We start from the raw sequence: 23,549 nt of genomic DNA, 5'->3' as shown, positions 1-23,549 counted from the left end.
ACTCTAAGTGTTTTCCAAGATTTTAGGTCCCCCCCTCCAACTCCCCCCAATGTCATCAGATCCAGTCGGGATTTAATATAAGAGCTCTGAGACACAATATCATTCCAAATATCAAATTTCATTAAGATCCCATCACCCATTCATAAGTTAAAAATACTTCATTTTTTCTATTTTTTTTTCGAATTAACCGGCCCCCCACTCTCCCCCCAGATGTTCAAATTGGAAAAACAACTATTTCTAATTTAAGCTGGTCCCGTCCCTGATACGCCTGCCAAATTTCATCGTCCGAGCTTACCTGGAAGTGCCTAAAGTAGCAAAACCGGGACCGACAGACAGACAGACCGACAGAATTGGCGATTGCTATATGTCACTTGGTTAATACCAAGTGCCATAAAAAAGGACAGACCGGGACAGACCGACAGAATTTGCGATCGCTATATGTCACTTGGTAAATACCAAGTGCCATAAAAAGGAGAAACATCAGTGCGTCCCATGGGAAAAAGTAATTTTCATTGTTATTCGAGATTGAGAACTGTAACTCTCTGAAACAAGGTTTTCAACTATGGCGATTCCAATATTGAAGTTTTGATTTGGCTCCGACACCATTTTGCGCGTTTTCAGGCTACTTATCGTAATTCCCATAAATTTGTTTTCTTAATAAACTTTTAACATTGAGAATAATCGAAATAATAGTTACCATTCTTGTTAGTTACCAATATAGTTACCATTAATAAAGCTACCAATGGTTACCATTCCTGAAATAGTTACCTAAATCAGCTTCAAATTCTTTCTCAGTCGACATTTTTTTTTAAAGGCATTTATAAATTCTTTGTTACTATGGGCTAGGATTCCTTATTTCCTAGGTTGCCTCTATGGGGGGCCCCATGATGTTCAGAGTCTAGTGTGAAACTGACGTCGAGACCAACAGTTTTCTTTCGAAGCAACAAATTTTAGGCCTACTAATGTACATGTTAGAGCAGATTACCGTTTCTAACTAACAAATAAGATTTATAATTTAAATAAAATGTAACCATACATCTAAAAAACATATAATTTCTCAGTATTATAAGATTAAATTTCCAGTCTTAAGCAGCTCTTTCACGTTCTGATATCTCACAAGAAAAAATAATTAAATGTAATCAAACAGTTCGTGGTAAAGAACTGTAGTAAGGAGCGACTCGGCTCAATAGTAACCAAAACTCTAAAAATGGAATTTTCATACCAATAGCTACATCAAAAGAATCGCATTATAATGCTGATTTTAAATATATAAGTTTCATCAAGTTTAGTCTTACCCATCAAAAGTTACGAGCCTGAGAAAATTTGCGTTATTTTAGAAAATAGGGGGAAACACCCCCTAATTGTCATAGAATCTTAACGAAAATTACACCATCAGATTCAGCGTATCAGAGAACCCTACTGTAGAAGTTTCAAGCTCCTATCTACAAAAATGTGGAATTTTGCATTTTTTGCCAGAAGGCAGATCACGGATGCGTGTTTATTTGTTTTTTTGTTTTTTTGTTTGTTTTTTTTTCCAGGGGTGATCGTATCGACCCAGTTGTCGTAGAATGTTGCAAGAGGGCTCATTCTAACGGAAATGAAAAGTTCTAGTGCCCTTTTTAAGTGACCAAAAAAATTGGAGGGCAACTAGGCCCCCTCCCACGCTAATTATTTTCCCAAAGTCAACGGATCAAAATTCTGAGATAGCCATTTTATTCAGCGTAGTCGAAAAACCTTATAACTATGTCTTTGGGGACGACTTACTCCCCCACAGTCCCCGTGGGAGGGGCAACAAGTTACAAACTTTGACCTGTGCTTACATATAGTAATGGTTATTGGGAAGTATACAGGCGTTTTCAGGAGGATTTTTTTGGTTTGGGGGAGGGGTTGAGAAGAGGGGGATATGCTGGGGGAACTTTCCTTAGAGAATTTGTAATGGGAGAAGAAAATTTCCATGAAGGGAGAGCAGGATATAGGCTACTAGCATTATTTAAAAAAAAAACAATTAAAAAATAAAAGTGAAAGAGCTTTTTCAGCTGGAAGTAAGGAACAGCAATAAAACTTAAAACAAACAGAAATTATTACCCATATGAGGGGCTCACCTCCTTCTAATACCTCGCTCTTTACGCTAAAGTATTTTCAGTAATTTCAACTACTTATTCTACGGCTTTTGTGATTCAGGGGGTCATTCTTAATGAATTGGGATAAAATTTAAGCTTTAGTGTAAAGAGCGAGGTACTGACGATGGGGCGAATCCCCTCATATATGTAATAAAAACATGAGAATACAAAAGTTCTTTACGTAAGCTAATTTATAAGTTACGTAAATCTTTGACCAATAAAAAGATTCGTAAAAAATTAAAAGTTCTAGTTGCCTTTTTAATTAACCAAAAAATTGGGGGGCAACTGGGTTTTGTCCCCCGCTCTTTTTTTCTCAAAATCATTCGATCAAAATTATGAGAAAGCCATTAAGCCAGAAAAAAAATATGTAAATTTCGTTTTGATTATTCCTCTGCGGAGAGCCAAAATCAAAACATGCACTTATTCAAAAACGTTCAGTAATTAAATAAAAAAATAAGTTTTTTTAACTGAAAGTAAGGAGCGACATTAAAACTTAAAACGCACAGAAATTACTTCGTATATGAAAGAGGCTGCTTCCTCATCAACGCCCCGCTCTTTACGCTAAAGTTTTTTACTGTTTTAAAAAGAAGAATTGAGAGAAAGAGTCAAACTTTAGTGTAAAGAGCGGGGCGTTGATGAGGAAGCCGCCTCTTTCATATACGAAGTAATTTCTGTGCGTTTTAAGTTTTAATGTCGCTCCTTACTTTCAGTTAAAAAAACTTGTTTTTTTATTTAATTCTAATCAAAGACCAGAATCACTTCTGGGTTGTTTATGCTCAAGGGATTTTCCACTTTGGATTTTATCCATAGCCTATATAAATAAAGAAAAAAGAGCACTTTGAATTTTATGCATAGCCTATAGAACAAAAAAAAAGCAAAAAAAAACTTACCCGCTTTCCTCTCATGCTATCCTCAGAGAACATTAGTAGCCCTGAAAAAAAAAGAGCATTAGACAGATATACATGAGTTTTTACGCTTACATCGACTTGTCACAATACATAGCTTTCAATTGAGGCAGAAAAAGGGGGAGATCCATGTGGACCTCCCCCTTTCTCTGTTAGACAGATGGACAAGCGTTTTTACGCTCATATCGACTTGTCAAAATACAAAACTTTCAGTTAGAGCAGAAAAAAGGGGGAGGTCCGTGTGGAGATTCAGATTGTGTGCAGGGAGAGGAGCTAAACATCTTTTGTCTTCCACCAACCTAAACATTTTCACCCCTCCCCCCAACCAAAAAATTGGGACACCAATACGAAAGGAAAAACAAATAAAAATGTTGGTTCCCCCCAGAAATGAACCCAACAAAGAGAAAGAAAAGGAGTAAAAAGCTTATTTTTCCCTGGGCACTTTCCATGGAAGAATGGTCAAAGAAACTTGAGGGTGGGGTTATATAATTGGAAATTGAAGGCTGTAGGGTAATTTTTCAGGGCAGAAATTAATTTGAAGGCAATCAGTCTCTTTTCCTTACCCTTTTCTACTACCCAGCCCCTGTAAGTCTAATGATATTAGATCCAAATTTTTAGATAGTCATTTTTTTTAGAAATGTTTCAATTAATGATCCTATTCAAATTATCCGTCTTAGGAATGGCAGAGGCGAACAATTTGAAAACTACAGGGAGTGTTAGAAGGGAGCATGTGGACCACAGATTATCAAAATACTATATCACAGCTGTCCCAATTAAAGATAGAAACATAATCTCTATTAGTGACAAAGAAAATGTTTAAGACGGATGAGCAGAACATTTTAATGATCTCATTGAACCGTGATGAGTTAAACCGTGGTAAAATTGCAGGATAAGATATATGAAAGAATGAAAAAGTGTTTGACAATTTGGAAGTGAAGGAAAATCTTTTGGCTAAGAAGAGTTAGAGACAGTACTAAAAGGAATAGAAAGTAAAAAGGCCACAGTTTCTGATAGTATGGTAAATGAAGTTTTGAAATATGGCTGCAGCAAAGTTAAAGCCAAATTATAAAGATATCAAATATATTTTTGAAAAAGGGGAAACAACAAGAGGAAGTACCGCAGAAGGGAGAAGGTTAAACGTGTAGGACGCAACAGATGAAAGATGATAGGTTGCCAATCCTTCCCTGCCATCTAGGGCCAACTGAAAAGCAGGTCGTACCTGAATTGGGGTGGGAAAAGGTCATAAGAAAGGATGTGAAAGAACTTGGAATTTCTTGAGAGTGGATAGAGGAACGCTTTATAAAGATTGGGATGAAGGAGGAGCGTGCTGTGGTGGCCCCAGGCGGCCTAGAACAGCGGTGAGTGTTTAGCAGTAGTAGCAGTAGTTCATGTAGGTAAAAATTTATATTTGGGTAAAAACAGTAATTTTGATGAGGCAAAACAACAGAGGTAAGGTCTAAGGGATTTTTTCGCAAATTATGGAGAGCACTATTGAAATGCGCAAACAGACATTTTTTCTCTGTTCCGCAAGTTTGATCAGATTGGGCTTTATATAGAAGGGATATATTTGAGACTCTACACACTTTATAGATAATTCTTAGACATATTATTTAGACTACCTCTATTCTGTTCAAAAATTCCTTCAAAATGATGGGATGTCGACAGGACATCCTGAAAGTATATAATTACTAAGACCACACTGGCTATGCACAACAAAATGAAGAAAATCTTGAAGGAATGTATCCAGCCAGTGAAAAAGGCAAGGTAAATAATCCGATTATTCAATCAAGACAGTAAACCGACTGTCTTCAGTGCACAAAAGTAAATGAATAGTAAAAATATACAGATAAAAGTCCTTATCTAAACATGATAAAAACAAAGCAGATATTAAAGAATAAAACACAATATTAAAGCAGGTCCTCTCTATGCAATGATGAATGATGAAAGAGCAACTAATTTAAGCACCAACCATTGAATGCAATACTGTGCGGTAATACTGTGATATACTATGCTGCAACTTTGCAAACAAAGAGAATATTAGAAGCAGATAGAAGAAGGAAAGAAAATACTACATTTTGGTTTCCTTCAACAAAAGTGACAAAAACCTAGCCAAATGAAGAATAGAATTAACAGATTTCTATAGGCATATTGCTAAGTTTGTCAGACTTGATTTTGATAAACAAATGTTGGTTGAATAAATGACTGGGAAATAATTAATTTGTAATTTGAGTCATTGCCATCACAGGATTTACCTTAGTTCCTGGACAATGTGATTTAAGGTAATCCAATGGTATGTTTCTAACCACCTATCTTAGCATATTTCAAGCTGATAAAATTAGGGAGTTAGGTGCCACTATAGGGTCTATTTAACGGTTTTATATGCTGCACATTATAAAGAAAAAAAATTGTATATCCTAAAGAAAGAGAAAAGTTTGAAATACATCTTAAGGCTATCTATGGGACCATAAAAGGGGGGAGGGAGATTGTTACAAATGCAACTTTAACCATAAAAGAACATAAGTAGCTATCTAAAAATACCTCTCTATTTGTTTTAGCATGTCTCCTTCTGCAGAGCCACCACTCCAAACCTTTATTGAAACCTCTCTAAATTTACTACTCTATTTATTAAATTTGGGAAAGGAGCCTTAATATGGCTTAAAATCCCTCTGAAATAATAGGAATTACATTTCAAAGCCTAGAGCCAAATAAAAGACTAGAAATTCAAAATTAAAGTAAAATGTTTTCATGTTAGAATTCAGATGGGTAGGCAATAAATTCATCTTCTATGCAATCTCCTAAGCCAGAAATATGAGGAAACAATGAAATAGTAGCTTGATGACAACTTCATATGTTAAATTTTGGCCCTAGATGTTTTTTTCCCGAAAGCTCTACTCTCCTAACTCAGCAGCTATCCAATATAGAAAGAAGCCTGTTAATAATCCTTGAACATTGCCGAATAATACATGAGAGTTACAGCTCTTCTGGAGAAAATATTTCAACAAAATAAAAGCAGTACCATTATATTCCTACTTTGGTGCTCCTTTTTAAGATACAATACTGACATGTATTGTTACACTGACACAGTGCCAGATAAAGGGTAATTAGGCCCTGCACTTGAAAAGACCCTGGGCTGCCATCAAAAGGAACAATTTTTTTTCAAAAAATGTGGAATGCTCCTAGAGATTCCTGTAATTGTTGCTCCTTGAGAGAGTTCATTTTGAGGCTAAAATTAAAATAAAAAAACTATCTGATATAAACAATGAATAAGGAAAAAGGTTAAATGGTTCAGCGATTATGCTAATTGAAAGTGAAAATGTATGAAAATTAGATTTTCTAACAGTTTTAGAAGAATTCACAGAACAAAAACTTAGAAATATGTAAATTTATGTATTCATATTTTGTGAAATAAATTTATTTGCAATAAATATTTATTTATTTTGTAAAGGAGAAATAACTGAATATTTATTTATCTATGAATGTATGCATAAATTTTTTCTCAAAAATGGCTCCAATTTTTTTCTTTTTTTGAAACTTGGCATTCTGGGATTTTTCTGGAATGAAAAAAAAACAATCTAGATAGGTCGCAAGTTTGAGAAAACACACAAAGAGCCTTAATAAAAATTCACGTGAGTAAAATCATATTTATGAGCATATTTCAAAAGCAAAAATACATCATTTCTGCCACAGGACTGATTATATTGTTCTTTGCATCTGTAAAACATGTAAAATACACAAGAAACATAGTTAAGTATAAAATACCAAAAGTAATGAATCTATTTACAAAAGACATTATCAGCAGTTTCATAGCACCTAGAGGACAGAAAAATCAATTAATAGTTGCTCAAAATGAACAAAATATTCACAATGGATGAAAATGAACAACCAAGATGATCAAATGTGACAAGACCAATCCAAGCAGCTAAGGCAAAGGGCACTGAGAAAATATCAGAAGTGATGACAGCAAGAATTGCAACAAGGCAAAAACAAAAGTGAAGAAAAAAACAAATCCAATTACAAGACATTCTACAACAAGGATCAGAACAAATCAAAAATTAAAGTGAAGAACAAATAAGTATGTGGTTAAAAGATATGTGACAGCAAGAACAAAGAAAAATGCAGTTAGAAGATAAGCAGCAGCAAGAACTACAACTGATTGCGAGAATCTGAACCTGTCAAAAATGAAAGTGAAGAACAAAGAATTGTGTGTTTAGCAGACACAAAAGCAAGTATCAGAAAGTGTCAAAACTGAAAGTGAAGCAGAAAAAAAAAAATATAAGTGAAAACAAGAATGAGAATGAGCCCAAAATGAAAGCAAAGAAGAAAGAAGTATTATGGTAGAAAAAATGACATTGCAATCTTTGATGCCAACAAACTGTACTGTAAAACCAGTACCAACATACAAATGCTGTAAACAATGCAAGTGTTATTAAAAAGTCATTGGGACCCTTCAACCCTTTGACCATACCTTAGTTCTACTTTAGGATGGATGATAGACAATATCAAACAACAAGTAAAAATGACATCATTTTTTATATAATCCAGAAAAAGGCTTATACAAACTTTTGGTTTTGGCTTTCTCTCCAATTGGCCAATGGCTTGATGGCATCATGATTTTAATTCAAAAATCAATGGAATTTTGAAACCTGACCCAACACTCAAGGCAGGCGGGTAAGCCATGTTAGGCTTTGGACTGGATGCATGTTTGCCTGCAATTCCAGGCAATTTAATAGTCATGTGTCAATTCTAAAATCTGGTCAACCTGCCTGAGACTCTAGGCAGGTGTGCCTCTCCAAAAGCTAACATACAAGTAGCTGTCCAATTTGAGAACCATAGCTACTCCCACTGTTTGCCCATCCCACTTACCAAAACACTTGGAAACTATGGGTCTTCCCATTTGCCTGCAAGTCCAAGGGACTTGTCTGTCTAACATTAAAGAGTTATTGGAACCCTTCAGAATAGAACATTGGCCTGTTACAGAACATCACTTGCTCTATTAAGAGCTCTACAAATAGGCACAAAACTTGAACTTATATTTTGCTTTATCTTTATTCAATATAAGCAGTGCTCTAACCATCAATAGCACTAATGTTTTCAGCTTCAAATTACCTTATCACAAAATCAATTTAGCATTATATCCATCACAGACCCCTGAAGGTGATTTTGAACTACCTTCATATGGCCAAAGGTACTTTTTAGGTTCCAAGAAAGGTAGTTTGTTTTGTTAGAAAAGCTGCCATGATATTTCATAAATAGTAGAAAATGAGGATCCTGATGGTGAGACACAATTTTTATCTTATAAAAGCACTTCCTTCAGAGGAGCTGTATCAACTCCAGTAGCCTAGGCTACAACCCTTTACCCAATGATGAGTAGAAGTAGCTATAGTATATTAGGTTTACTTTTATTTTAGGAAGTGTTTTACAAAATACTTTGAAACTCTGTTAGCCAAATGACAACTTAACAAGGACTTGCAGCTTAGAACACTTGCCTTAAGCCTCATTTGCACAGCTAATTTATTTCTGAATGCTCCACTTCCATAGAAATAATTTACTGCAGTTCTTTAAAGGTAGTGTCCTCTGTAGGAAGGATAAAGTTTATTAGGCCTAGCCTAGGCATAGATGTAATAACAGTCCACCCAATAAGGAGACATGTTAAGGATACAATTCTTACTTCATAGTATGTTCAATAATTCTAGTTAATATATTTTGCAGGGGGAGAACCCTATCTTTACATCTTTCCTTGTTTTTCTAGTTTTTCAAAGAAATTTGTGAACTTCTTAGAATCTATATAGGCTACAAACTCCCACCCCCTAATGTGCAAATCTATACCCAGAATTGGATTCTGAATCTAAATACAACCTTCATTTGCATCACAAATGAACATGGTAAATATTTAGTTTCATTGCAAGCTATCTAAACTGGAAACTATGCTACAAAGCAGCATAATTTCTAGTTTAGAGCACTTAGAAATGCTAATTGCAGAAGTGCATCCATTTCTGGTTGACACTCCTCCTCCATGAGAAAAACTTAAAATGTGTAAAGTGGGCAGGGTTTTGAAACCGAGAGAAAAATTGGGGTTTGTACAATATGAATGAAACTATATCCAAAATACTACTTTCAGTCATCACTGGCAATTTCTGTATAGTAGGAGTTCGAAAGATAGTTAAACAAGAGCTAAGAGCTCATATGGCACTTGTGACGAGGCAAGAAGAGCTAAGAGCCAAGAGATCATATGGTATGAGCTCTAGCAAAATTCTATGAATCAATAGATTGATTTAAAAAGAAAATAAGAGGCTTAATGCCGGTCAGGGTTTAAAATAAGAGCTCTGAGTCATGATGTCCTTCTAAATATCAAAATTCATTAAAATCCGATTACTCACTCCATGTTATAAATATCTAATTTTTCCTCTCCCTTTAACCCCCCAGATGGTTGAATCTGGGAAAACGACTTTATCAAGTCAATTTGTGCAGCTCCCTGACACGCCTACCAATTTTCATCGTCCTAGCACGTCCAGCAGCACCAAACTCGCCAAATCACTGAACCCTCCCCTCAACTTTCCCAAAGAGGGCGAATCCAGTACGGTTCCGTCAATCACGTATCAAGGACATTCGCTTATTCTATCCATCAAGCTTCATCCCAATTCCTCCACTCCAAGTGTTTTCCAAGATTTCCCCTCCAACTCCCCCCCCCAAATGTCAAAAGATCTGGTGTGGATTTAAAAAAAGAGCTCTGAGACATGAATTCCTTCTAAATATCAAATTTCATTAAGATCCGATCACCTATTTGTGAGATAAAAAATACCCCAATTTTTACGTTTTCCAAGAATTCCGGTTTCCCCCTAAAACTCCCCCCAATGTCACAGGATCTGTTCGGAATTTAAAATTAGAGCTTTAAAACGCAAGATCCTTCTAAATATCAAATTTCATTAAGATCTGGTCACCCTTTCGTAAGTTACAAATACCTCAATTTTCAAAATTACTTCCCCCCCCCCCAAGCTCCACCAAAGAGAGCAGAACCGGTCTGGTTATGTCAGTCACGTGTCTTAGACTGGTTTTTATTCTCCCTATCCAGTTGCATCCTGATCTCACCGCTTTAAGTATTTTCTAAGATTTCCGGTTCCCCCCCCCCCCCCCAATTACGCTGGATTCGGTTGAGATTTCAAATAAGAACCCCCACTCCCCCCCCCCAGATAGTCAAATCGGGAAAACGACTATTTCTAATTTAATTCCATCCAGTCCCTGATACGATTGCCAAATTTCATTGTCCTAGCTTATCTGGAAGTGCCTAAAGTAGCAAAACCAGGACCAACAGACTGACAGAATTTGTGATTGCTATATGTCACTTGGTTAATACCAAATGCCATAAAAACTCATGCAGTCATTGATGTTAATATCCGCTTTCACTTTCAAGTTTAAACTAGCCAGCTCTTTGAAGAAAACAAACACCCAATTTTGCTTATACATAACAGTACCTATAGAGCAAAAGTGAATTAGTCCAAGAGCCCTGTGGGCAGCAGGGCAAGGTCTGTATTCTGATTGGTTAACTTGTTAGTTTATGTTTATGACCTACTTTTTGTTACCTTACCTTAAATTGCAACTTGGAGAAATTGGAGCATTTTCCATTCTGTAGCATTGCTCAGAATTTCTTCAAAAATTGCCATGTGGATTGATTTAGAATTGTTCTGAACATTAAGTTGGTTGGATTGACTAGGGTTTATGCTCTGATCTGGGACTCCAAGGTGTCCCATTCCAGCCTCCATTCCTTATTGCTCCACTCCTTGTCAAGTGAGACTTTGAATTCTTTGACGGTCTTACTGGATACAGTATGATTGCTCAGGGAGTTCCACATGTCTACAACCCGGTTGGTTAGTAAGTGATGGCATTCCCTCCTCTGAGTGTTGAACTTTATAAGCTTCTTAGAATGACCCTTAGTTTGTTGTGATGAATCAATGAAGAAGAGACCCTGAATTGGATTGTTGTGAATCAATTTGTAAGTGCTAATCATATCTCCCCTTTTTCTTTGGTAAGTCATGCTGCAAAAGTTCAGAGTTTGCAGTCTCTTTAGGTAAGGAAGATGTTGGCACCCATCTACTATCTTTGTTGCTCTCCTCTGTACTTCCTCTATCATATCCTTGTCCACTGTGTAAAAGGGAGATGCAATTGACATGCCAGTTTCTAGCCTTGGTCTGACAAGACTCTTCTAGAATACAGTTCAAACTAGCTACAATCTTTTCAGTATGACTTCGAAACTTTAACTGACAGTCAACTATGACATCCAAGTCTCTTTCCTCTGTAACTGTAACTAGGGGTTCTGTATGACCAGTTATCTGGTTTTGCATGGTGTAAATATGTTTTTGATTTTTATTGCCAAAATATAAAACTGTACATTTGCTTAAATTAAATTCAAGCAGCCATTGTCTAGCCCAGTCATCCAGCTTGTCAAGATTGGCTTGGATTGAGGCAGCCTCCGACCAAGATGATGCTGCCCTGATGAGCTTAGAATCATCTAGATAGAGTTTGAGAAGGTTTTGGAGTATATCAGGAGCATCATAGATATATAGGTTGAAAAGTGATGGCCCAAGCATGGTTCCTTGGGAAACTCTGCTAAGAACAGGTATAGGTGATGATAGCACATGTACTCCTTTATCATTAGTAACAGCAACTCTTTGGGTTTGTTCTCCCAGGAAGTCTACAATCCATCAATGATGTCCAAGTGGATAGGACAAGCTTCAAGCTTTCTTTTCAGCCTTATGTTTGTGACTTTGTTAAATGCTTTTCCTTGATCCAACAAAATCACATCCATAGGTGTCCCTTTTTCCAGTAGTTTGATGACTTAATCATATGACTGTATTATGTTTGTGTCCATAGGATGGCTATTTCCAAAACCATGGTGATTTGGAGAAATGATGTTGTTGTATGTGAAGTGCTTAGAGACAACATCTTTTATGATTCCCTTGAGAATCAATGAAGTCACTGATGTCAGACTTATTGGCCTATAGTTTTCAGCTTTGTCTTTGGAGCCTTTCTTGCATAGCAGTAGCTTTTTTCCAGTCGGAGGGGACAGCTTTTTCCTTTTGTGATTTCTTGAATATTTTTGCTAAAGGTAAGGATATGAGTTCAGCAGTCTCTTTGAGTAGTTTTGGGTGCATACTGTCTGACTCTTTTGACTTTGATGTGTCAAGCTTTTCAGTCATTTTTGGACATCTGACTTGAAAGTGATGACCATTGGCATTGACAGGATATTCCTGGATATCTGGGATGTTTCTAGAGTTTTTCACAGTGTAGACTGAGGAATATTGTTTGTTTAAGGTTTCTGTTATATCTGCATGATTAGTGATTTTGCCAGGTGGCATGGTTAGGTAGGGAATAGAGTGTTTTTAGGCTTTGCTGATGATACATAGTTCCAGAACTTCTTTGGATTAGTTTTAGCTTCTGTAGCAATGGTATCTTAATGTTTTTTTTTAGAATTTCATGTAATCTTTCTCAGTCTATTCCTTATTTTTTAGAATTTATTGTACTGTTCTTGAGAATTGGTTTGCTTGCATTTTGCCCAGTATCTGTTCTTTCTGTTCATTTCCCATTTTATGAACCTTGTCAGGTAGGGTAGCGTGCATGGTCTCTTGATATATGAGACAGTGGTACATGTCTCCTCATGCTTTGGCATTATTCCCTTGAAGAGATTCCAGCTGTCATTGCTTGACTTGTGCTCAAACAATGCTTCTCAGTCACCATTTTGCATTCTACTTAGTTCCTTGCAGATTTTCTCATAATTGATATATATTCTGCAAATATGGTCAGAGGAGGGTGCTGATAGTAGGAGAGTTATTAAGAGACAGACATGATCACTTGCACCAATCAGTAGTAAATGATTGATACTTAGTATTTGATCTGGGTTGTCTGTGATTACCAGGTCAAGTAGCAAGGGCATTTGTCTATCTGCAAACCTTGTTGGTGATTCAATAGATTGATATAGTGTATTTTCTACTAGATAAGTAAGGAAAGCAGAGTTCATAGCATAATCTTCATGATACTGGGGGGTGTACCCTAAACCATCAACCCCAATGATTTGAGGAAGGTTAAACCAGTTAAGAGTGGCTAAAACTAGACTTTCTCAGGGTAGAACCATATCTATAGCTAAATATTCAACCCAATCTAAAACTTTATTAAGAGAGATTCTGCTTACCAATAAGGTTGCCTTCATATACACTACAATTCCTCTTCTTGGGTCATCTTGTAAATCCAGCAATTCCAATGTGGGAATTTCCAAGGGGTTATATGTATTCTTTGACTTAATTTCAGCTACACAAATCAGGCTTCAAGCCAAATAATTATTCAATGAATATGGAAAACCCTTCTGCCCACAGGGCTCATGGACTAATTTGCTTTGCTCTTTAGGTAATGTTACCTCAGTATTCAATCAAATTTGTTTAACCAAGGTCTTCTCATAGCCAAAGCAAATTTTAAACAAATTGAATCTTGAACTGAAAAACTGTATAATCTCTATTCCATCAGAAGGCATTTCTTCAGATCAACAGAACATAAACATAATATTTAATTAATCAATCTGATTCACTGGTTCACTGGCTAGCTTAAACACAAAAGTGAAAGTGGATAATTAGCATTAATGGAGGCTTAAGTTTTTTAATTAGGCTATCTTTCAACTTACTACTATATAGAAATTACTAGTGATGACTGGAAATAGTATTTAAAATATAAAATCATTCATATTGTACAACCTCGAAATTTCCCTTGGCTTCAAAACCCTGCCTACTTTAAGCATTTTTAGTTTGTTGAAGGGGGATTTTAGAAAGTTAAAAAATGGACGAGCTTCTAGAATTAGCATTCCTAAGTGCTCTAAACTGAAAACTATGCTGCTTTGCATAGTTTCAGTTTAGACAGCTTGTGATGAAATAAAAATTTACCACAAACTTTATCATCACCCCTAAATACATCCAAATCAAGGTATGTATTTACACATCATGGGGGTAGGAGTAAAGTTCATTCATGATGCAAATGAAGGATAAATTTAGATTCAGAATGCAATTCTTGGTATATATTTGTGCATTAGGGGGATGGGGTAGGCTATGTGGTAAAATTACAGCAGTTCATAGAACTAGCTTACCAATAAAGTAAACATAACACTTGATGCCTTTTTTTATGCTCTTTATGAATATAATAATTGCTTCCACCTTAAATTCAAATTTTAGCACTTTTTAACTAATAAAACCTACCCTTATTATAAATAATTTTAGCACTGAGAAAATGTAGCTTATTTTTTCATAGGTGATGGAAAAGATGGCACTGAGAAAACATTGTATTATTTGGTAGAAAATAAGCAATAAGTCATACTTTAATTAAAATTTTTCATTTTTAAGAGCTCAAAAAGCACTTAAATTTGAATCTGTGGTAGAAGTGATTATTATATTTGTAAAGAACATTAAAAAAAGGCATCAAGTGTAATGTTTGCTTTATTGGTAAGTGACTTATATGAACTGCTATAATTTTTTGAAAACTTGTCATTTTTAAGAGCTCAAAAAGTGCTTAAATCCGAATTTAAGGTAGAAGCAATTATTATATTCATAAAGAGCATACAAAAGGCAACAAGCAGAAAATTCACTTTATAGTAAAGCCAGATATATGAACTGCTATAATTTTACCAGCTATATACTCTGTTAATATATAGGTTCCAAGAAATTCATAAATTTCTAAAAGAAAAACTGAAAAACAAGAAAAGAAGTGAAGACAAAGGTTCTACTACTACTAATAACTCACTGCAGCAGCAAGCCACCTGAGGCCAACACAGCTATGCAGCCTCCTCCTCCAACTCAATCTATTGAAGGCCTCCCTCTTTACACCCTCCCAGGAAGTTCCCATTTCCTTTAAATCTTTATTTATGACATCCTCCCAACCAAGACAAGGACAACCTGCTGTTTGTGTAGCCCTAGACAGTTGGCCAAAAAGGACAATCTGTCATCCTTTATCTGCAGAAAGTGGCCTAGCCATCTTAACCTTTCTTTCATTATAGCCCTAGAAAGCAGGAGTGAACCACATTTTTTGTACAGCCTACTGTTTGAAATATGGTCAGTCAGCCGGGTATCCAGAACAATCCATAGGCAATTTCTCTGGAAAACATCTAGCCTAGTAAATTTTCATCTGCTTTTTGGAGCACCCATGCTTCAGAGCCATATTTGACCACTGTCATCACTGTAGCTTCCAATATTCTAATCTTGGTCTGTAGAAGTATCTTTTTATTCTTCCAAACTTTTTTTTAACTGTTGAAAAACACCCTGAGCCTTAGCTATTCTACTTTTAATGTTCAAAGGTTCTCCTGCTGTAAAATCTGTTAACTAGGATTATTGTACATAGCCTAGCCTATTATGAAGTAAGAATTGTTTTCTTAACATGTCTCCTCATGAGATGAACTGCTCATACATCTATACCTTGGCCTACTTTCCTGGATCAAAGGTAGGCCTATGTTCAAATCCTAGCTTATAATAAACCTTGAGTGCCTAGCCTACCTTACGCCAAGTAAACTAATAACCTTAACCCAATATTACCAAATATCTCAGTAATAAACAAAAATTTAAGGACTCACTTGTGTCAAGATGGTTAATCACTTGAATTTACCTCTAAATTGAGTACCAGTTCCAGTTCCAAAAATTGTAGGGAGATATATGGACTAACAACAAGTCCTATCACCTCTTTGACAAGTCAATGTGCTCTTTATTTTAAATATTCAGACTATACAGCTATACAGCGTTTTACAAAATGCTGAATGGTAGGAGGTGTGTAAAACAAAAAGGGCCGAAAATCCTAAGGTGAGCCCTGTTTCTACCATTTGTAACCCCAAAGAAAGTTGAAGAGACATCTCGACTTCTATTAAAATAAAAAAAAAATTAAAACTCACAACATTATTGAAATTTCTGTAAACCCGAGGTAAAACGAAAAAAAGAAATCTATTTTCATACAATTTCTTGGAATGACAAAATATGGCGTGGCAACAGTGCCGGTAATTCAAGATCGTGCCTGAACAGGATGAACTTTTCATGAATTAAGGGTTGAAAAATCAGGTTCGATGAGTCATAATTTTAATATAGCCTTCTCAAGCTGTCAATAAATGGGAAATAAGAGGATGACGAAGGCAAAAAAGTATTGTATTTTGACAGCAGGGGCATCGCTCGGATTTTATTTTAACCATTCCGTTAAGAAATATTATTGTAAATAGCTTCCTCTCCTAAAGATCAATCAAAACCAAAGAAACAAGTTTTGCAACATATTTAACATGTATTATTTTATTTTTTCGACCATCAAACAGTTTGTGGAAACGAACTGTAAGTAAAGAGCGACGTTGCTCAATAGTAATCGAAATTCTAAGAACCAGAGTCTTGATAACAATAGATACGTAAACAGAATCAGATTTTGATGCTTATTCAAAATGTATAAGATTCGTCAAACTTAAGGTTACCCATCAAAAGTTACGAGCCTGAGAACATTTGCCAAATTTTTTGAAAAGGAGTTAAAACATCCCTGAAACATCCAATGATCATAATGAAAATCACACGTTCAGATTCAGCATACCAAAGAACCCTAGTTCAGGGGTTTCAAGCTCCTATGTACAAAAATGTGGAATTTTGTATTTTTTGTCATAATAAAAAAGATCAAAAACGTATATTTATTTATTTTATCTTTTTTGTTTTTTTTCCCAGGGGTAATCGTACCGAACCAGTTATCATAGAAGATCTAGAAAGGTTCAATTGGTTGAAAATCAAAAGCTCTAGTGCCTTTTTTAAGTGACCAAAAATATGGCAGGGTACCTAACCCCCCTCTCACACTCATTAATTCCCTGAGTCGCCCGATACAAATTCCTAGATAGCCATTTTCTTTTAGCATAATCGAAAAATCTATTAACTATGTCTTTGAGAATGACTTGCCCCCCCCCAGAGTCCCCTGGGTGGGAGCCGCAAGGAGCTTTGTCCATTGTTTACATTTGGTATAGGTTATTGGGAAGTATAGATATATTTTCCAGGGGGGGTATTTTTATGACAGCGAGGGAGGATGGGGGTTTAGTTGACTGGGAGGAATTTTTCATGGGCGAAGGGAATTTCCCATGGAATGGGAGTCGAATTTCCGGCATTATTGAAAAAGATCAGAAATTAAATAAAAAGAAACAAGTTTTTTTCAATTGAAATTAAGGATCAAAACTAAAACTTAAAACAAACCGGAAGTATTACGTATATGAGGGAGGTCAAACCCTCCTCAATAACTCGCTCTTTACGGTAAAGTCTTTTTTAGAACTTTTAAAAGAGCTTATTGTTCTAATTAAACGGGCTTTGTGATTCAGGAGTTCTTTTTAAATAATTAGAACAAGAAGTCAAGCTTTAGCGTAAAGGACGAGATATTGAGGAGGGGGCCACCATCCCCTTATATACATAATACATTCTGTTGCTATTTACTTTCGGTTGATAAAGCTTGTTTTTTTGTTGTTTTTTTTACAGAAACGGTGGTTATAGAAGATCGTAAACGAGTAGAAGCCCACGGAGGTACAGCTACTGATCCCTTTCCCCTTGGCATAAAAGTCTAAAGCCTATTGCGTCAGTTGCATTTTGTTGAAAACTATATCTGTTCTGAGAAGTCCTTGGAAAAAACTAATTTTTAAAGTATGGGGCGTACATAGCACAGGTATGTCAGTATTGAGAAAATTACGTGTATTTCGTAATCATGTACATTTATTGACACCTTGAGAAGGCTATATTAAAATTATGACTCATCGAACCTGGTGTTTCAACCCTTAATTCATGAATGGTTCAACATGTTCAGGCAAGATCTTGAATTACCGGCAGTGTTGCCACGCCATATTTTGTCATTCCAAGAAAATGTATGAAAATAGCCAGTCCTTCTATGGTGTCTAGTCCCCCTAGAGAATTTTCCAAGGGCGCCTATGTTAAATATAATTTTACAAAGTAGAAATAAAATCAGTTTACATAGCTTTAAAATAAATGTCAGTAGTCTAATTGAAAGGTAATGAGCGATTAATTTCCATCCCCGTTCTACCCCTGTCTATATTTATCTGAGCACTCATGGACAGTTAGGAGTTTAGGAGAGAAACTCTATTTTAGGGGCACTTGAGATCTTGGAAAGCTGTTAATCTAAAGCAGGTAACTCAAGCTTCCAGAAATGATGTCAGAGGATAAAATATCTCCTTGGAAGCTATTTTTAAGTTTCTATCTCCACTCCTTCCGTAGCCTGTTCTAACGCTTAGGAAATTGCATAAAGACAGGTCTACACAATGGTTCAATTTTCGGGAAAAAATAAATATTTTAGTTATTTCGGTTTGAATCTGATTTTATTTTATTTTAAGTTTTAGAAATAATAAATAACAATAAAATAACAACGCATAATAACTAAATACGTAATAGCCTAAATGAATTGATCCGTTTTTTTCGACGTAACACCTTAATAGAGTATTCTTTTTTTAGACCACACTGCCTGTCTACGATAAACAAATAAATTTTTAAATGGAGATAAATCCATTTATTTGGACAATGAAAAAAAAAAAAAAAAAAAAAAAAAAAAAAAACAGGTACATAAGTCCAGATATTTCGGTCACATATACATCGTTCATTATTTTGTGAATGTCCCGAACAGTTATTTATTTTGTTGTGCATAAATATGCTAGTTAAGATTATATTATTTTAGTAATTTTACTGATGACGGTCGCTGTATATGTGATCTAAATATCTGGACTTTAGTACCTGTTTTTTTTTTTTTTTTTTTCACTTGTCTAAATAAATGGATTTATCCCCATTTGAAAATTTATTTATTTGTCATAGACAGGCAGTGTGGTCTAAGAAAAGGATACCCTATTACGTCGAAAATAGGCCATATATATGGGGAAACAAAATCAACCAAGGGAGCCACTATAAACTCAACATTTCGTTTACAGTTGGAAGACTCGGAAGATTTTGCCACCTTTATTGGAAATTTCTTTTATTTCTGGGTAAGATTAATCAAGACTTTGAATGAACTTTCTCAGTGAACTCTCTCTGAAAATAATCTAGTGAATAATCTGGAAGTTTATTATTTTGTGAATGACCCGAAGAGTTATATATTTAGTTGTGTATGAATATGCTAGTTAAGATTACATTATTTTAATAATTCACCTGACGACGGTCTCTATAGATATAATCAAAATATTTGGACTTTTGTACCTCTTTTTTTTTAATGTCTAAATAAATGGACTTGTCCCCATTTTAAAATTTATTTGTTTGAATTCATCCCATTGCCAGGAATCCTCGCTGTTAAAACTTTTGCCGATTTTGCTTCAATCTGTAAGTAAAATAGGTACTTTTTTTATTTGAGATTTTTTTTCTAAATATATCGAAAATTTCATTAAATTATTTTCCTACCGCCACTACTCTGGTTTCCCTGCCCCTAAAATTTTGTTGCAGGCGCCCAGGAACTGTGGGGGACCCAACGTCCCGCCCAGCACAGAAATGTCCTCGAAAAAAATCCCCAGAATATTCTCCCTAATGGAAAATTCCCCATTCGCAAAACTGAGAAGCCAAAGCGAAAGTACAAAATATCACGGTTACAGCAGCAGCTGCAACCAAGTAAAGAGTGAACCACAGCCAATAGTAACCAAAAGTTAAAAATCGTGCTAATAAAAAACTGCCTGGTGAAAAAAATTGCCATCTGCATCTGACACTCAATAAGGAATAGTAACTATTATTTCGGTTCGTCTCGAAAGCAAAAGCACTGCGAAAAGAAATGTACGGTGATTTCGAAAAAAACCTGACACCTCTCAAAATGACGTCATATCAAATTGAAAAAGTGTATGTAATCAGCAACGTCGAAAACCTTAAGAAGGGAAATTACAATCCCCCACCAGAATAGTAAGTAGAATAGTAATGCTATGATCAGTCTAAAGGAACAGTTTGAAAATTTTGGACTCATAACATCTTGCTGGAATGCATCTAAAGGAACACATCTTATTATTTTTATCTTCACCCATTCTTTCCCAAAGATTTAGTTTTCAAATACCATATATTTTTGTTTGTATCGGATTAACGACGCTTCTTGACTACTAAGGTCCCTGCGTCGGCCCTGCAGTGCATTCCTGCAGCATGATTCGATCTCTGGGTCGCGTATTACCAAGCTAAGGTCAAACCCACTGCGCTACTGCAGGACATTTTTGTTTGTTATTTTATATCCAAACTAATTCAAACAAAAAAAATTGAAAAATATAAATTTAAATAAAGATAACATACCGGAAGTCATTCCGGTAGGCAAATTCTTCGAGGATTTTCCAAGGGGTTTCTGGTAGGCACTTCAAAACATCTTCTTCAAAATTATCAACGAACAACAACGAAAATCACTTTTTTGCTTTGGTAGCACTGATGTGTCTCCTTTTTTTCAAGACGAAAGTACAAAATATCATGGTTACAGCAGTAGCTGCAACCTAGCAAAGAGCAAACCACAGCCCATAGTAACCAAAGGTTAAAAAACGCATTCTGAAAAAAAAAACTGGCTTGTGAAAAAAATTGCATCTAACACCTAATCAGGAATAGTATCTATTATTTCGGTTTGTCTTGGAAATAAAAATTTACTGCGAAAAGAAATGTATGGTGATTTCGAAAAGAGCCTGGTGCCATGGCTCAAGTTGGCGCGAGTGAGCTACCGTCTTAGAGTGAGGTTTAATGGCTCATCTGAAGCTATGGGTCATATTTACGTGATTCTTATCAATTCTACCATCCGTAAGGGCGATATAGCAGTAAACAACGCTTTTGGTTTCACTTAATAAGTGGAAAAGCTTGGAGGTATAAATCGGTATCGTTGCAATAATTATGGTCAAAGACCCGTAACAGAAGGTTTTCAAGAACCCCTCCTGTATCTTTCTCCTCCAAGCCCCATTAATAAGTTACGCAAATATGGTCTTAGAAACTCCAATAGATTAAATTAGATTATTAGAGCCGTGGTTCTGTTAGTAGAGCTTTGGACTTCAAATCAAACGTCAAGCCTTCGATTTTTGTTTCAGTATTTTTTCGATCACGGTTTTGTTTCTTTTATATGATCACTTTTCAGATAATTACCTTTTTTTGTAAACGTGCTGCGCTTATTTTTTGAACTTATCAAGCATTTTAATTCAAAAGGGAATAGAGGTAATCCAGTTCGTTGTTTGCAACTACATTCTTAGTGTAATTGAAATTACACAGTTACGCGAAATTACACCCAACCAGTGGCGTAAGTTTATCAAAATGCTGGGGGGGGGGCGAAGTTGAAGCCAATTTTCCCAAATCAAGTGAAAATGACAGAGAAAACTAAAAAATGAGCAACATAGCAATGAAAAAGGTAAAGATGTTCTAAAGATAACTGGCCCGTCTCTGTGAATGCTTTAATTATCCAGGCTCTTCTTAGTTTTGACAAGATTCTTGGAGAAACTAAATTCCAGCAGGGAATGGGGCAAACTAGGGTCTGGGGAGAAACTAAAATCTGTTAGGGGTAGTTGCCCCGTCTTCCCCATAGATAATTACGTCCCTGATACAAACACCTTGCCACTTAGGGTTGAAGAAGTGTAGTGTGAGGTGTAGGTTGTGAATGAGTGAAGTGTAGGTTGGAAAATGAGTTTCTGGAACCACTCAAAGTTGTATATTAAATGAAGTATTGCTTATTGTTATATTCACTTATTCAAATTATTTACTTATTTTCACTATTTAATAGACAGGACAAAACTATTTGTAATGTATAGCTTATAGAGAAATCATAGAACTAGAAACCTACATGCATTTTTTTCTGTGATATTTTTTTAGTTGTCAGGATACATTCAAACTCGTTTTTTGTTTATGGCTATCCTACACCCATGCGTCTAAAGTTTTTCGGTGTTTAGAAGGGAGGGGGGGGCTAATTGAATAAGTTAGACTGCTGAAACACAAGACCCGTTGAACTAGAATAAGAAGCTTTTTAAAAACACTGTAGTCAGTAACAACTCATTAGGTAGCAACTGATTGAAAGGCAGGCTAGATCATCAATTGAACTGGAACTTTCGATTTCCAAATGAACCTCCTCCAAAGTCTTTTCAACCACCCTTCCAATAAAAACCTTATATCTTGATAAAGGGAAACTTGTATAGCTTAAAGTCCTTGCCCCCGCGTCTGGAAAGGGGGTGGTCAAACCTGGAGCCGTGGATATTTGACCTTTGGACTATTTCGAACATAATGGTTACATCAAAATTCTGATCGGATGCGTTTGGGGAAAAAACGGTGTGGGGGTGGCTTGTTGCCCTCAAACCACTTTTGACTCTTCAAAAAGGTATTTTTAATTTGCAATCGAATGAGCCCCCTCAGAAGTTTATACGACCCCCCACCCCAATGTAATGTTTCTAAGAAAAAATTCATAAATATTAACACATTAAACCCTCATGACTCTTTTATGGCAACGCTATAGCATTACCTCTGACTTAAATAGGTGAATAGAATTTCCTATTTCCCTTCTAATGAAGATTCGAAATTGTCAAGGACAAATCTGCGGGGGGGGATGCCTAGACCCGAATCGTTGTTCGGGTCTAGGCGTCTAACTGGGCGTATGTAACTGAATAGTTACATAAAGTGTAAGATTCAGGACCACAGCTTCTTATGGAAATTTTTAGGATTTCTTCCAAATTCTACAGTTTACATATTTTTTTTATTTTTTACTTATTGGGATCTTCCTCATTTTAGATTGTACCCTCCCCCCAAAAAAACCCTGTAGGTCTATACATACTCTATTATGCCCCACATAAAAACAATCCCATTTTACAGCATGTTTAATCTTTGAGTCTCTCCTCTCCCCATTAACCAAAACCGAAGGGACGCCAGTTCATAAAATTATAGGGGGGAGGCAAGTTTCTGTTCTTTATCTTTTTTGAAAGATCGGAAATTCTAGTTCTCCTAACCCATAAGAGGTGATTTTGCTCTTTTAAATAAAAATACCAATAAAAAGGCATTTTTCGAAACCCAAGTAGACCCCTCCCCCACCGATCGGTGCTCCTTCAAACCCATGCGGTATCAATACCACAAACTCAATAAATTTAGCAAAAGAACATCATCCTCTGTGTACAATGTGTGACTAATTTCAATTATTTGAAAGGAGTTATTGTCCCCTGAGGAGAGTGGACCACTTCCTCCGGCGCGATGTTTGTATGCCGGCATTATGTTCATTTCCTTTACTTTTAATTCTTTAGTTTGCTAATGGACTTCAATAAAAAATGTTAAGGAGATAGTCAGATTTTTTATTTTTACAAAAATAGTAGAATGCGTATAATTGTTTGGAATATGTTATGGATATATGCTCTTTGCTTGGCGATCGAATATGGCTATTGTGATGATTCAAAGAGGGTAACTGTAGGTACGTAAGATTTTCATCAAGTGAGTCATGTACTAAAAGAAGAGGATGTTTGCACCCCCCCTCCCATTCTGAGATTTCAATAGGCTCTTCGGTAAAGGCCTAAAATAGCGGCTCTTCAAAAGGAGACATGCTTAAACAAAAAAGGACA

The 23,549-nt window shown here is 35.8% G+C and overlaps 2 protein-coding genes across 6 annotated transcripts in view; one reads left to right on the top strand and one right to left on the bottom strand.

Moving 5' to 3' along the window:
* Positions 1 to 15,780, bottom strand: part of LOC136038062 (uncharacterized) — an 87,504-nt gene extending 71,724 nt beyond the window's left edge. For 2 of the 5 annotated variants that reach the window (XM_065721022.1, XM_065721019.1), the window contains exons 1-2: positions 15,618 to 15,780; positions 3,011 to 3,051 (exon numbers count right to left, since the gene is read on the bottom strand). Coding sequence is in view for 3 of the 5 variants with exons in the window: in XM_065721019.1 (XP_065577091.1) it covers positions 3,011 to 3,043 (33 nt within the window). In the remaining 2 variants the exon portion in view is untranslated. Of the gene's footprint in view, positions 1 to 3,010; positions 3,052 to 4,644; positions 4,847 to 15,617 lie in introns of those variants that run through there. The other 3 variants (XM_065721020.1, XM_065721024.1, XM_065721021.1) reach the window with 3 other exon arrangements.
* Positions 15,781 to 23,204: 7,424 nt separating this feature from the next.
* The window catches only part of LOC136038052 (uncharacterized), an 87,151-nt gene continuing 86,806 nt past the window's right edge, over positions 23,205 to 23,549 (top strand). Inside the window, exon 1 of the mRNA XM_065721004.1 lies at positions 23,205 to 23,401. Within this exon, the coding sequence (XP_065577076.1) occupies positions 23,308 to 23,401 (94 nt within the window). The 5' untranslated portion in view covers positions 23,205 to 23,307. The remainder of the gene's footprint in view (positions 23,402 to 23,549) is intronic.

The sequence above is a fragment of the Artemia franciscana genome, chromosome 17 (genome assembly GCF_032884065.1).
Source record: "Artemia franciscana chromosome 17, ASM3288406v1, whole genome shotgun sequence".
Lineage (NCBI taxonomy): Eukaryota > Metazoa > Arthropoda > Branchiopoda > Anostraca > Artemiidae > Artemia > Artemia franciscana.
The sequence above is the reverse complement of the archived record's forward strand: the minus strand, read 5'-3'. Positions and strand labels throughout refer to the sequence as shown.